Genomic DNA, 16,988 nt, shown 5'->3' on the forward strand with positions numbered 1-16,988 from the left:
TTTTTTTTTTTTTAAATTATAAATGGTATATTCTGTAATTTATTTTTGTTCTTCAATTTTTAATTACTAACGATATATTTTCAAATTTGTATTTAAGCTTCAATTTTTATTATTATCGGTATGTTTTATAATTTAAAATAATTGTGTCTCATTTATTTACTATTAATGGCATATTTACTAATTTATTTTTATGATTCAATTTTTATTATTATTACTTGCATGTTTTTTAATTTATATTTATATTGATTTTTTCTAATGTTATTATTATTCTTTGAATTTATTAAGCATCATTTAATGAAATTAAAAATATTTAAAAAAACACATGAAAAAATAAGGTCCTTCTTAAACACAGGAATTTCCTAGCTAGTCGGGACCTGAAACAAATAAACTCTGTACATTTTAAAACTGAAATACTAAATAAATAAATAAATCCTCGGCCCGATTACAACAATTAAAAGCTATCATTTATCTTGAATTTTATCTACAAAGTAAAATTAAGTTTTCTGCATGCTTAATATTTTTTCTTATAAACATGTTCAATAAAAGGTTACTGACAAAGATACTTTAAATGCTCGTGCAAATATACTCATTTTTGTAAACAAATATCGTTTTTTTTTTTAAATATACAGTCGAAGATAACTCTGTTAACTTCCAATTGTAATCGGGGCCCTGGGTAAACACTGTGATAATTCTAAGGCCCTAATTTCATTATATTATACGCTTGTTAGAAGCCATTTGGAATACGCATCTCAAATATGGAATCCCCAGTATGCCATGTATATAATAAAAATAGAAAATATTCAGAACAAATCTATAAAGTACCTAAAATACAAAACCGGTATTTCTTATTATTGTTATTTATTTATAAATTTATTGCAAAAATATAAAAAAAAGAATAATAATATACATACTTAATAACAGGGAATCTATATAAAACCAATTAATGTAAAATGAAAACGGAGTGTTCTCTGTTTATGATAGTCTCCATCTAACATGGCACAGCCTAGTCTAAGATGGAGATTTTTCATCTTCAGAGCGTAAGTAGTCCTATACTAATAAAACAATAACATAAAAAAGAAAAACTAAAACTACTTAATTATAAATGCCTAGCTAATCAAATGCAAGAAATTAAAAATCATTATTATACAAATATAAAGTATATATATATGTGCCAAGAATACATGTTACTTAAACATAAATAATATAGTATAGAATGTATCAACTCTCGCTGCCTCCACCTACCATGGAATCACGTTTCTACAATAACGCAAAGTGTGTGCGGACCAACTACTGCTTCACAAAATTATGACAGGAATATTTGACTGTACAGAACTACTTAGTTTAATTACAATACGTGTTCTATACAGGATTTGTAGACGGTACCACCTGTGTCATGTGCCAGTATGCTGAAATGCTTTTTTTCGTAGGACTTTTTCAGTGTACAATACAAAATTTAAAGACATAGACTACACAAACATCACTCTGTCAGATTTGAAATTGACACTAAAAATGCATTATGTAACTTAGTAGACATTACAATAATACATTTGAACATCTCCCTTCCCCTCCTTATCCTCTCTTCATGCATCCTTGTCCTAATCCCAACCAATTTACGATAACTTACTGCTTTTTTAAAAAATGTATTTTCTTTGGTTATTAAAAAAATACATCTGTGAAAATAATATTTTTATATGTATAAACTTATATGTATTTATATAATTGACAAATGTAAAATAATACCTTTCTCGCGACGAAAAAAACATATACATTTTAACTACAAACTAATAAATTACTTCCCTTTAAATGGTTTCGTCAATAAAAGACCTTGGCATTACTTTAGATAGTAAACTCTCTTATCGTGAACACATTTATAATATTTATTTATTATATATACGGCCTAAACCAATTACAACAGTTACATGAAGAAACATAAATGCAAGAAACTGAACAAAAAGAACATAAAACTATTTAGCAAAGACAAACAAGGTCAATACAATAATGGTGTACAATATATTCATAAAAACGAAAGACATAAGACTTCGAGCTAAACCATGCCAATCCAACTTCATCCCACACTGTTTAGTCGCGAAGAGATCTACGAAAAGCCGGAAGATCTATCCCAAAGAATTCCAAGTCGTGTGATGAATTGACTAATCTACACATTCTGGACATTGGGGCATTGGGGTTTCTTGCATTTATGTTTCTTCATGTAACTGTTGTAATTGGCTTAGGCCGTATATATAATAAATAAATAAACAATATATAATATATTTTCTTTACTAGCTTTGTACACTTTGTGGAAATCTGTTATTGGTTCTGAGATTATACACTGTATCTGTTTGTTTACTATAAATATGTATGTAGAACTGTAAAATAAAATAATCATCAGTGTGGCGCAAAATAAAAATATATGACACAAAAATTAACCGCATGGAAAAAATACATATCCCCAAATTAACCATTCTCTAAGGGATGAAGAAGATTCATAATTGCACTTAAAAACATGTTAAGCATTTGAACGATTACAATGAACATGTTTAAGTTATCGCAGTCATAAGTCAACGCGTGTGTAATCTCTAAGTTAACGATCGTGTCGGTTTGTTTTTTGTTTTCCTCGTAAATAAAATACAGTTCACTGGCGAAAAATCGGCGTTTACTATAAAAAATAATACAATATATTGCATTTGCAAAACAGTAAGGAGTATCTAATACAAAAAAGTGAAAATTAAATTAAAATTAGCTGCCGGCTAAATGCAATAACATGATAAACAATAAATAAATAAATAAAAATAGCATTTTTGGAATATTTTCCATATTTACACCGGTGAAATTCAAATATGTGATTGCACAGCAGGATTATACGTCGCGAAACGTAAATACGAGTATGTTGACATTTAGATGTTCACGGATGTTCGCGAATACGATAAACAACCATAGTAAGAAATTATTATCGCGTCGCTTATTAGCACGTCGATAGTTTCTCGTAGGAAGATTTCTGAATGATTTTCAATTTTATTTATTCATATACAGGGTGTTCTTTAAACCCTGTCACATCCGAAACCACGATGATCAGTATGAGCAAGAAGACATATTGGCACATTGGCACATATTGGCACATAGAAGGAACATAATTTTAAAAAAAATCAAATATCAAAAAAAGCAAATGGTTGCTTACTTCTGCGGGGGTGAAACGAGGACGGGGAAGGGAGGAGTCTGACACTGCGCCGCGCTCCCCCCACTTCTCCCCTGCAGAAGTAAGAAACAATTTGTTTTTTTTAATATTTTATTTAAAAAAAAATTCTTTGTTCTAAATGTTTTTAAAAATATGCTAATATGTCTTCTTGCCCATACTGATCATCCTGGTTTCAGATGTGACAGGGTTTAAAGAAGACCAATATATGTACATTACAAATTGGAATATCTTAATTCATACATATTCATACATAAAATTAGGTATATATATATATAAATTCTTACCCATTAGTACTAAATGCACTCTTGTACAAGCATTACTACTACCCATTCTAGATTACGCTGATGTTTCCATGACTGATATAAGCTGTGAGCAACTCGATAAACTTGAACGACTTCAGAATACATGCATAAGGTACATTTTTGGTCTTAGGAAATATGACCACATTTCTGATTATCAAATTAGACAGCGGAGAGACTACCACTCCCTCTCACTTCTGTTCAATGTACTTCATAGTCCTAACGCTCCTATATACCTGTGTGAAAAATTTCAACGCTTATCAGTTCATGGTTTACCTCTTCGTTCTCATTCTCAAGGCACTCTCTTAATACCCATACACAATTCCTCTTTCTTCTCTAACTCATATAGTGTCCATGCGGCTCGACTGTGGAATCATCTCCCATCCACCATCAAAGATGTTACTACATTATCTCTGTTTAAATCACGTCTGAAGAAACATCTTCTTTCTCTTCCTTAATCTCTCCTCCTTTCCTTTTTCCTCTTTCCTCTTTTTTCCTTTTTCCCATTGAGTAATAGTTTTGATTTAAGGTAATTTATAAACAAATACGTTTATTTCTATTTTTATATATTTTTAACTTTTTAATTTTTTTTCTATTGAATATGTTCTGTAACTTGAATTATAAAAATAAAACTTTTAGTTTATTGGTTGGTTGGAAGAAATTGCCATTTGGCAATAAGCCCGCCAATGTACAAATAACATTATGTACAAAAAGTTAAATAAATAAATAAAAAGTATACATAATATCTAGAGATTAATATGTTAAAGAAGTAAGAGAATCTTGTAACGAAAAACTCCCTTAAGAGACGTGAAAAATGTCAATGTCCAAAGTAATATTGTTCAACATAGAAATATTTGTGATTGAGCCATAGATTATGCAGATCTATGCTTATTAAAAAAAAAAAAAACTGAGCGTTTCTACAGTTCGCTTTAGTAGAACAGCAAACAGCGGGTTAGAGGTTAGATTGTTCACATCTCTCGGAGTTCATTGTCTTGCATTGAATTCAAAGGCATTGTTTGCGATTCTGATTATTGTTCGTTAATGTCTAACGATGTCATTAGTACGCGATAGCGGCTAATGATCCACTTAAATACTAAACGAAACTATACAATACGGAAGCGCGTAATGTTTACAAGAGTTGAAGATTGCAAGTTACGTTAACTGAGTATGCCCCGTATGCCGCCTATCAGATCTGCAGTTCATAACTAAGCTTGTACTTGGATGGAGAAAAAAACCTCAAAACGAGACAAAATTAGTTCGATTTCAAATATTTGGGTACCTACTTTTTTTTTATACACTGGAACCTTTTTTTTACAAGGTTTCGAAATAATATGGTACGATAATATAACAATAATGATAATAATTTTTTATTAATAAATTTCATAAAAGTACATGTTTTAAAAAAAATTCTATGCATATCTACTTTTACACATCTAGTAAATGTTATCACTGTAACTCTCCAAAAAAGAGACTAACTTTTGTGCTTGGAGAGTGACTCACATTGTTGTAGTTGTTTATTTATACGAGTTTATTTAATTTTAAATACGAGTACATGAGGAAAAAAACATAGGATATATTAAAAAAAACATAATACAATCAAGGTTCGTAGGTTTTCACGGCCTTCAGAATACAGATAGTGTTTTTCTGGGTTATTATGCCGTGTTTGTGGGCTTTGTATTGCGACGTTTCGGAGCACATTGCAGTGTCCATCTTCAGGGCTGAATGTATGAGTGTAGTTTTTAGTGTGTTTAATTGTGAGGAATTTGTACCGTGTCGCAGTCGGGCAATGTATGTGGTTAAGTGTGTGGAGTTTGTACCGTGGGCTTTGGAAGCACCGGGTACCATGAGGTTCGTAGTCGTAACCCATCATCCCTGTTTATGTTATTAGGATGCTTGTATATTTCTATAATAAAGCGCGAGAGATTTTTAGTGAAGACATGTGCACTTTATTTGAGTACTGCTTAACAAATGGATACTTTTCTTTTGAAAATGAAATTTTTAAACAGTTAGAAGGAGTGGCTATGGGCAATCCTTTATCGCCGGTTCTAGCAAACTTTTTCATAGAGACATTTAAAGAAACGGCCTTGGACACAGCTCCATATGCACCCAAAGTATGGCTTCGATACGTAGATGACGTATTTGTCATTTGGAATCATGGTGCAGAAAGATTAACAGTGTTTTTAGACGTCGCAATACAAAGCCCACAAACACGGCATAATAACCCAGAAAAACACTATCCGTATAAAACAATCATACATTCATACTAGTTAAAATTTAATGTTGTTTTTACACGTGTTCAAAAAAATTCTTTAGATTTACTTAAAATGTATTTATTGATATATATATTATTAATCGTTTTTAGTTCATTGGGAAGATTATTATAATTTTTTACACCTTTGAAGACAAAGCTATTTTGACCATGACTTGTGTGGAATTTAGGAATTTTAATATTATGTTGGTATCTGAGTGACTTATTCATCTCAAATTCTTTTATTTTTTCTTCTTTACAAATTTGTATTATAGAATTTATTTTATAAAGAGTGTCTACTGTTCTAGCCTTCATACTGTTGAATGTGGCACCCGCTACTACTAATCGCACTCCCCGTTCTTTTTGAAAGCTGTCATTTTCTGTAACATATACTCCCAGGTATTTGAAGTAAGTAAGAGAACGGACGCAGCAAACTCCGGTGGCAACTGTCACTAAGCGGAGGCGATAAGATTAGCCGGGCCATATTCTGCGGATGCCTCCCGAGAACCTTAACCACGCTTACCTACTTTACAAGGCATCAGGTTCTCGACGTCCACTGCTGACGCACAGGAGCTGACAGCCGATAGAGATGCATGGAGACTCTTGTGGACATTATATGTTCCATCTAGAGAGCGGACGTGGAATGATGATGGTCAAAATGAGTGCTCAGTTAGTGGTACGATTCGCAAGGAAAATCGTCTTCAGAAACGAGGCCCATTTTTTATGAATGGCCATGTAACAAGCAAAATTATCATTAATTCACATGAGATTCATCAGTTGCAAATGCGTCCAGAAAAAGTCACTGCTTTGTGTGGAATTTGGTCCGGCAGGGTCATTGGATTGGCCCGTACTTAAATGCGAAAGTGTGTTTGTCCGTTTGTTTACGTGTCCTTCACGACGCAGCAGAGCAACCGATCGACTTGATTTTTTGCATAAGGAAAGCCGGAGAGCTGGCAGGTGTCAGAAACTACTTTTCATTCATTCGAAAAAATAATCCACCGGGAAAATTCTTAATGGGAAATTAATACTAAAACAGAATAACGATGCTACGTCGCCATAGGCTAACGTATCGTCGTTTTTTTGCAAAATGATAGTTGGAGGACCGGCAATCGATACCGGCTACTTTTTACCCTGAAAAAATTATTCCGTCGAGAAAATTCTTATTGTTAAACTACAAAACTAACTAATTACTCTATAATACCATGCAAGCGAAGCCGCGGGTAAAACCTAGTTGTAATATAATTATTATACCACTCGTTTTTAGAATTTCCTACATCGCTCTTTTACTTACTAAGCGCACTGAGATTATGAGCAAGGGAATGGTGAATAATCTTTGTTACTACATTTTTTTAAAGTATTGAATTTCTAATTCTAATTTCTATTATAGCAACCTTTAAAATCAATATTTCACATCCATCCTGCTGGGAATCGAGAATGGTAGAAGAACGCGCCAACTAATGTATAACGAGGCGGACTCGATCTCCACTCGATTCCCTTTTATAGGATTTTTACGGAATTGAAATAACACTCTGGTTTTATTTCAGACAAAATTGTATTCTTCGGACACAGAGATGTTTCTATCGAGCCTTTTATATTATTTTTCTAGAATACCCCATATTGAAGCTATAAATACGCTCGTGCATAGGCGCCAGGATCTTTGGCGAAGCGGCAGCACCAAAGATGTTCACGAGTCCAGCCGCAAAGGAGACACTACAGTACCCAGGCGGTCCAAACTATTACCTTTATGCATTGCTTCAGGATAATAGGTAGGTAAAAGAATAAGAGAACGGTTGTAACAACACCAGCGCTTTTAATTATTGTTTACAATTTTGAAATTTTTTAACATTCTTTAAATCGATGAAAACATAATACTGTTGCGTTTATTAGAAACGTTTTCTTCTTCACAAGTTATTTGCATTGCGGTGGACGTTTTCCGCTTTTGTGAACGAACGCAATATGTCTTTTCAATGTACAATTTTGTGATGTTACATAATCACACTCCGCACAAGAAAACGGTTTTTCTTTAGTATGGGTAAGCATGTGTCTTTTTATTCTTGATTTAATAGAACACACATAATCGCATTCAGTGCAAGAAAACGGTTTCTCTCCTGTGTGAGTTAACATGTGAGTCTTTAGTCTGCGTTTCTCCGAACATGTATATTCACATTCGGTACACGAAATTGGCCTTTCACCCGTGTGAGTCGGTGAGTGCGCATTTAACTGACTTTGAAGTGCAAATTTAAGCGGACACTCTGAGCATGAAAATGGTTTCCCTCCCTTGTGTGTGTACATATGACTTTTAAACAAATTTGAATAACTTGACTTGAAATCACACTCTGTGCATGAATATGGTTTTTCTTTTGTATGTACGTACATGTGCCTTTTCAATGCACTTTTTAACAAACATTTATACTCACATTCTGTGCAGGCAAATGGTTTTTCTTTTGTATGTAAACGCTTGTGTCTTATAATAGTGGTTTTAAAAGAGCAAGCAAATCCGCAATCCGCGCAGGAAAATGGTTTTTCACCCGTGTGGGACATCATATGAGGCCGCAGCTTACTTTTAACCGCACATTTATACTCACATTCTGCACACGAAAATGGTTTCACGGTACTATGCGAAACTCTGTGTTGATTTAACAACCCTTTAGATACACTTTTGTATTCGCATTCTGTGCATGAAAATAGTTTATCGTTAGAATGAATGGCTACATGTTGATTCAACCTCCCTTTGGTGTGAGTAGAATATTTACACTGCGAGCATTAAAATTTTTTTTTTAAATGTTTTTTTAGCAAGTGTTTTTTTAATTCACTTTTTGCGTTGCATGTAAAATTACACTCTGAACAAGATGCTTTCGAAAACGAGTTTTTATTTTTATTAATATTTTGAAAGTCCTGTCTCGCAGTAGAAGCTTTAAGAGAAGATGAGTCTCTTTTCTTTTTTGATATTTTGCTTTCTCCGGTTGCCTTACAGTCTGAAATAATGGTTACGCATTTTTAACTGTGTTGCAAATACAATAATAACTAATGTCTTAACAGTAACATAATTATAAGCATTCTTTATAATATCAGCTATCGAAATGTGGCGTTGGCGGCGAATGCTGCGGATTCCGTGGACGGCCACACGTACGAATGCATCTATACTCCAGGAACTGGACATAGGAGAAAGACTTACATCCATGTGCGAGAAAAGAATCCTGCAGTTCTTTGGGCATATTTCCAGGGGGAACTCTGATGGTTTGGAGAAAACTATTCTCCTGGGAAGTGTCGAAGGGACAAGGTCGCGTAGACGTCAACCGACAAGATGGAGTGGCACAGTCACTGAATTATCACTGACGAATGCCTATAGAAGAGAACAGGACCGTTCCAGATGGAGGGAGACTGTCCACAGACGAGCCATGCCTAGAGTCAGGCGTAATCACCATCCTCAGACATGATGCACGGATTGAAGAGAGATAATATCATCATCACCATTTAAATATCTGATGCACTGCATTGACACTCCAATCGCAGAGTATCTAGATATTTTTTGTTACATGGGAGGTAAGGTCATCAGTCTTACGCTTCAGTTACCCAGTCCTGGGACAGTGAAATATTGCAGCGTTAAACCACCATTAAAACAAATATTTTACGTCAATCCTGCCAGGAATCAAACTCGGGACCTCAAGAACGGTAGGCGAATGCGCCACTACGAGACCGACTTATCTTTACTCGATTTCCTTTTCAGGATTTTTGCCCGAGTAGTCATCGAGTCGAAAAAGATCGTCCAGGATTCTAGTTCTATTACACACATAACTGAATTTTTCGTCTGCATGGACACGGAATAAAAATATTTTTTAAAAACATTACACACTTTAAAGGCATGATTATGTATACATAACGTACATAAATGTTTATTAAAAATTGAATTCGCAAAATTTACTTTCCGCTTCAAATGGTGCGTAGGACACTGTATTGGTACACCAACTACAGTACGTCTTGATAATCTTTGTTAATGATGGTAAGATGATCAGTCTTTCGTGACAAATGCCAGTCCAGTGACCATAAAATGTTCTAGTGTAAAACACCCTTTTGAATTAATATTTATGTCAACCATGTCGAGAATCGAACTCGAGACCTCTTATATGGTAAGTAAACGTACTGACTATTTTACCCACAAAAGTGCATAGGGCACTGAATTGGTAAAGTACTTGAAGTATTCCTCGATCGTGTGTTACGTGGGTAAGGTGATCAGTCTTGCGCTTCAGGTGCAATAAAATATTGCTGTGAAAACCACTGAATAAACAAATAAACCGGCGGCCTTCGTGGTTTAGTGGTTAAGACGCTTGACAAACACGGAAGGTTCCGGGTTCGATTTCCCGTGAGAACACATTAAATAAAATGCAATGTATTTATTTAGATAGTTGTACAAATAAAATTTAAACACCTAGTTATACCTTAACTAATAAACAATATACATACAAAAATAGTTTCAGAAACAAAACATCGTTATTAAATCCAGACGCTTTAATGACACTCTAATCTTTCTATATGGATGTTTGTTTATAACAAAAATCGTCGCCATCTCACGAAAGGATGCGATTGACCCATCATCCCTAATCTCTTTTGGCAACCTTTGGGGTTTATCTCGAGCCTGGGTGTTCTGTGCTGTAATTCACCACTGTAATTGGGTCTCGTGTCATTTTATGGTTTTAAAAATAAAAATAATAAATAAAAAAAGCTTCATGTTGACCCTCTCAGGAATCGAACCAAGGATCTCAAGCATGGTAGGCGAACACGACTGATCATCTTACCTTTACATTACAAAAATGATCAAGATACGCTACGGTTTGTGTACCAATGCAGTGATCTATGCATTGAAAGCATCCACCACATCGAATCCGTCTTAAAAACTAAATGTCTTTCTCCGGATTCACTCATAATAACCAAGCAATTTTTTTCAAGGGCAAGAGCCGCACTTTGTAAAAGAACGGCACCTTTCTTCTAAGAATTTCCCCTTAGCTTTGCTAAATGCTGTATAAAACAAAATACGCAGCAGCGTTGGGAGGATCATTACCGCGCTTCTTCTACAGGTAAAATCACTAAAATGTTTATCCCAACGCTGGCTGATGCAGCAAACGTCGTCATCACCAAAGTACTTTCGAAACGACCCAAATTTTTACCGGACACGGAGCTATGAGAAGTTACCTATATAGGTTTTGATTAAGGAATGATGCCTATTGTCCATGCGATGATATTTCTTCACAGAGTATCGAACATCTGTTATTTCAGTGCCCATTTTTCAGTTTACAACGCCATAATCTTGAAGCAGAATGCAGGAAAGATGGAATATCCTTAACAGATATCCACGCTGTAGTTAAAAGTAGTTATCACGCGCCATTGTTCTTGGACTTTGCAACAATGGTGATTGGACTCATAAAGATAATAAACCAAAAGCAGTGATCGAACATACCATTTCAAAGACAAACAAAAAAGATTTTTTCCGAGTACCTTAGCCTTGTACATGACACGTAAGGCTACTCAATTTTTTTTCTTTACGAATTGATTATATTTCATCTTTTACTAACCAAATTCAGTAAGGAAAAGCGCGAACAGATATTTACATTTACAACTTTCAATATCCCTTTCACTGTCGCTCTAAAACCACCCCTCATCGTCTACAAAGGGAAGTATAAATAAAATAAATAAATCCTTCACCCATTTCAAACCCCTTTACGTCGACAGTGATATGAAAAGTTAGTTACTACTCTGACCAGTGATCTATGCAGCATTATTAGGTGCGGAAGGGGAATAATGAAATTAATTAATAATACAAGACATATATACAGCTTACCCAAAACACGTTTTAAATCGCCAGAGGATTCAAAACATTCTTGTTTAATATCGGAATAATGTACGTCTATTTTGGTATACATACTTTCATCCGTCAATTCAGCATCGTCTCTTTCGCCTTGTTCAACCTTAATGGTAGAAACACCTGACTTCTCGCATATGTCGCGATGTGGTTCATTTTTCACATTACTGAGCAGATCAGCAGTATTTGAATACTCCACATCAATGTTGCATCTAGTAGAGCTTGCTATAAAGACAGTGTTAACTTCGGAGTCATTTAAGGCAAGACCGTCCCTTTTAATATTTGAATCATGATCGGGTTTGACGGTAGAAACATCTGTTGCCTCGCTTGAAATAGAACACGGTTCCTGTTTCACAGTATATATCATAAAACCCGCATCTTCAGTGTGGTTTGAATTATGCACATTCATGTTGCATTTATAATACAGTATATTTATTATTCTTAAGAAAGAGAGGTTTCAAAAGGTTCCTAAAATAACAAAGGACTGATAGGTCATTAAAAAAAATATGTGTCCAAAATATCTCTACCTTAGAGGCAGATGGATGCAAATCCAGAATTTGATGAAATGACATTTTGATTTTCGTATCCAGTTTATGATCATGTCCATTGATTTTGAAGAAATGTAAGTCTAATAATGAATGAACCAATGTATTGAGATACTGAATGTACAAATAAATGTTATAAATCCCTTAGAGAAACTAAATTCTTTAGGCTTGTGTTGAAAATTTGACGTTTGGATTTGCATCCGTCTACCTCTGAGGTACAGATATGTTTTTATGCGCCAACATTTTTTATTTCCTAAAAATTTCAATAGACTAACTAACTAACTAACTAACCATCACGCCATTTCCCCGGAGGGGTAGGCAGAGAGGATAGAACGCCACACCACTCTGTCCTGGCACACTTCCTTTGCTTCCTTCACATTCATACATCTTCTCATGCACGCACGTCGATTATTCCGACTTTTCACATGACCACTTTCAAGAATTTGTTGTACTTGATCATGCCATGTCTTTCTCGGCCTTCCTCGACTTCTACAACCAGACACATTCGCATCATAAATCTTTTTAGCCGTTCTTTCATCATTCATTCGCTCCACATGACCGAACCATCGCAAAAGACCTTTCTTAATTTTGTCGATAATGCTTAACTCAGCCTTGCATTCTGCTCTAATTTCGACATTAGGGCACCTATCATACATTGTTTTTCCGCACATTCGCCTGAGGGATCGCATTTCAACAGCATTCAGTCTACTTTCGTCCCTTTTTTTCCAACTCCATGCTTCGCTTCCATACATTAGGGTTGGTACCAGAACTCCATTATGAACTGCTAATTTAGCCTCTTGCGATAGACACTTATTTGCTACGACAGACTTTAAGGCACCATTAACTCTGTTACCGGCACTAACCCTCCTTTCAATATCCTTGTCCATATTTCCATCTCTAGTAAACATACTACCCAGATATACAAATTCTTCGACCTGTTTCAAACTATCTCCATTTACTACAATCTTACATTCAGTCATAGTTACATTTCTTTCAAAGACCATGACGTTCGACTTTTGCACATTCATTAGCAAATCACTCTCCTTGCACACTTCGTAAACCTTTGTAACCGAGGATTGCAGTTCCTCTTCGCTGTCAGCTAGGAGGACTGCGTCATCGGCGATGAGATCTAGTCAAATATTGAAGTTTACTTGAAATCCCTTATTGTAAATCCAGACTCGGGCAAAGACACTCATTTTTCATAGATCCCAAACTGTTCAATGCATTTCATATGGACAGTATGATAGATATCAATTATTTAAATATATTTCGATTAAAAAATTTGTTGAAATTATGGATAAAAAAACGGATTAAATACCTTCTTTTTTTAACGAATAGAATATCCTACAGTTTTATCATTTTTAGTGACAAAAAAAATGTGTTCTAATATTACAACTCATTTGCTAACTTATTGATATCTATTGTATTCTTTCAGAAGCCTTTATTTCAATAAAAAATAGAATGATACCCCACATAGAGACCATGCCTTTGTGGGATATTTTTTTTGTGTTAAAAATAGTTTTTTTATATTTGTATGTGTATTTTTGTATATTTATACCTATTGTAAAATGCAAAAAGGAAATATAATAAATAAAAAAAAATATGTAACATAAATCCAATGGTATAATTTACTTTTTTATTGTACACAGTTACCCACGGTGTTAATGAATTTCCAATTATTATATCATTTTATAGATATAACTAATATAAGTTTTATGAAAAGCTCTACAAACTATATCCATACATGGATTTAGTTCAGTATTACATTTTCAATTATGAAATAAGTCATTTATTTATCCAAATTCGGCAGAAACGATTTTTGAAAAAAAATCTGATTTTTGCAAAAAGGACGGTATTTTCATAAACAATATAACTAATTGGAGAAAAAAAATATTCTGAAGTTCATTGCCTCGTAATTATGATTGGTACGACAACGCATTTGAAAAAATAATACAAATGTCATGCATATTGAAAAGCCAATGTTTTTAACCTTTGTGAAATTTCCTGTTTATAGAGCAAACGGCCCTTAAAATGTTTTTAATGTTAGCTATTATTGTATACAAAATGAATGCGTGAAAAGCTTATTGTTTGACCGCAAAACAATAAATACTTAAGGTTATTGTTATTATTTCTTTATTTTTTTTATTTATTGGGGATATCAACAGTAATACATGTAACAAAAATATAACAAATAAAATATACATAAAATAAAACCAATGACAGATATCCACAGAAATACATTAAATACACGTAAATTCATACTAGTGTGTTTGGGTGAGTGTAAGTGAGTGAGAGGGTGGGTGAGTGGGTGTTATATTGGAATGAGGGTGGACATGTGTGTAAATATTGCACAAGTGTCAAGTGTCAAAAATATATAAAATATTAAGAATTAGAGATAAAATAAAATAAGATAAAATAAGACTTTATTATTGAAACTAAGTATAAGACAAAAAGGTATGTTTTAAGACGCGCATTTTAAATGTTATTTTTTTATAATCAAATGGATCAATAGGGGGAAAGTTCAAATTATATTCACGAGCAAAACGTATAAGTGGAGAGTTCTGGGCATAATTCGTACGAACTGCTGGCACATGAAATAGAGAGCTCAACGTATGACGGGTGCGGTTAAAAAATGCGGACTTTAGGGTTAAAAAACCCGAATTCGTTTAAAGTTTTAAAGGGACAGAATCCTGGCAGAAGCTGCGGAAAGCAGAGGCATCTCTTGAATGTATGCTAGAAGTTCAATTCAAGCGGATTATATATTTAATAATACTTTTTTGGCAATATTACTACTGTGAACGAACACAACATAAAATTATTCGAACACCGTTTCATGAAAACTAGGTTGTCATTGTCTAAAATAAAATGACCTGAAATATTTGGATAAATGACATTTGTCGTATCAAACTTTAAAGATTACATTACGGTCAACCCAGTTGCACGGTTTAAACGTTGTTTGTTATAAGTGTCTGACAGTATTTTCGTCTTCTAAAGCAAACCAATTTATAGAATGAAAAAACGTGTTTTTCCAGCTAAATTTGAAGGCTACATTGAAATTTATTTAGTCGCATCATGCGCACTCTTCGATTAGATTCAACGACAACTACAGCGATTCCTTTATTTTAGTTTTGTAAGGATTAAAAGTAAAATAATGAATAATACTAACCAAGCATTGATGCACTTCCGTCAGACATTTTCCGATATCTTTGATAATCATAGACAGACCATAGACCATAATACTTTTTTTATCATGCCATAGACTAGACTTCTAGGATTATAAGTATTCTAAGCTGTGACGTACTAATAGACAAATCTACATTTTGTCGAGAAAAATATTGTATACTCTCATATTTACAACAACAAATTATGTAGGTATTGTTAGGTTTTTAAAATCCATACAAACCGTCGATTTAACAGCCATAATTAAACACATTGGTGAATTGTGAAAATAAAATTCTCCTTTTGCGTTCAAACGCATTTCAAATAAAATTTGCGATCGCGGACGATAAATGAGCCTGTGGATTATGCAGCCAACACTTTATTTGAGATGTACTCGAACCAAAGATAATCAACATGTAATAACACTGACTAACCTGATATCGAGTCTTCCTCCTTGTCGGCAATCAGCTCACGGTATCAGGGAAATTGGTCTTCAGAAACACTGCAGGCACAATTTCGTCAGGAGGCGAAGGATGATGATGAAAGGCGATGGATTATGATAAGGTTGTTGCGTTGTGCGAGTTAAGGCGTAGCTATAACTACTTACACGGCGAATGGCGGACAATATTTTTATGAATTCAAAAAGCGTAGTACAAACCGTCGAAAAAGCGAAGACTGCACGCGCGGGCCAAGCAGTGTAGCCAAAACCAAAATGTCCTGTCAGGCGTAGAAACCTCACAAAACCAAAATTAGCCAGTATGTTGACATGTAAATACGAAATTGGCCAGTATCTAACTCCATATGACTTTTATGGCTAAAATACATCGAAACAAACCATCGGCTCAACCACACATGTATTTTGAAATATTAGGACGAATTAAGAAAACCAAATTTTCAGATAACATTGTTTTACTTCGGAAAAAAAGCTTTAACTCTGGAATCTCCGTTTTGAGAAATCAAGCATTTAAGTTTTGTTACAATTTTACTCTTTTTTATTTTTTTTAATATAGTAAGACGTAAAGTGCTTATTTAAGAACATGTTTTTAATTTTTCCGTTTATATTAAGTTATTTAAAGCGCTTAACATGAATAAAATACCAGGTACACGTCTTAACCTTAAATTTATTTTTAAAACTACAGATATATATGAAGTTTAATATGAGCGTATTTAGCCAGTTTGTAGAGCGTTAAAAACTTTACAAAATTGCATCATTAAGTCAAATCAGCATATTTTCGAGTTAACGTTTTTTGCCAGTTTACCCACGTTATACTTTGCATAAATGGATGGATGCAAAAATGTGTCAAGCCACAAAATCTAAAAAAAAATAGTATCAGAATTATGATACAAAATTGATATAGGTATAAGTAAAAAGAGAACGAACGCAGAAAACTCCGGTGACAACTGTCATCAAGCGGTGGCAATATGGTCGGCTAGGCCATGCGCTGCGGATGCCTCCGAGAGCCTTAACATAGCTTGCCTACTTTTCAGAGGTATCAGGTTCTCGATATCCTGGACGTTCTATACTGATTGTAGGTCGGCAGTTCATGTCAGAACTACGGGGGCGCGAACCTGACTTGGGAGGATGCACAGGGGCTAGCAGCTGACAGAGATGCCTGGAGGATCTTCGTCGACACCATATGCTCCAAATTTGGAGTAGTGATGATGATGATGAAATAACTAAATAATTAGG

At 34.3% G+C, this 16,988-nt stretch overlaps 1 protein-coding gene and 1 long non-coding RNA gene across 3 annotated transcripts in view; both read right to left on the reverse strand.

Annotated features, from left to right (window-relative positions):
* The window catches only part of LOC148275510 (uncharacterized), a 42,105-nt gene extending 26,301 nt beyond the window's left edge, over window positions 1–15,804 (reverse strand). The window contains exon 1 of one of the 2 annotated variants that reach the window (XM_088235613.1): window positions 15,733–15,804. Coding sequence is in view for 1 of the 2 variants with exons in the window: in XM_088235612.1 (XP_088091738.1) it covers window positions 15,306–15,333 (28 nt within the window). In the remaining variant the exon portion in view is untranslated. Of the gene's footprint in view, window positions 1–15,305; window positions 15,349–15,732 lie in introns of those variants that run through there. The other variant, XM_088235612.1, reaches the window with a different exon arrangement.
* Window positions 7,531–12,062, reverse strand: LOC148275511 (uncharacterized). The gene is made up of 2 exons (XR_015824010.1): window positions 11,574–12,062; window positions 7,531–8,715 (listed from the first exon to the last, which is right to left on the reverse strand). It is a non-coding gene; the product is annotated as an uncharacterized LOC148275511 (long non-coding RNA).
* Window positions 15,805–16,988: the final 1,184 nt, after the last annotated feature.

This window comes from Micrasema longulum, unplaced genomic scaffold (genome assembly GCF_059751315.1).
Source record: "Micrasema longulum isolate JH-2025_06_02 unplaced genomic scaffold, ASM5975131v1 h1tg001409l, whole genome shotgun sequence".
Lineage (NCBI taxonomy): Eukaryota > Metazoa > Arthropoda > Insecta > Trichoptera > Brachycentridae > Micrasema > Micrasema longulum.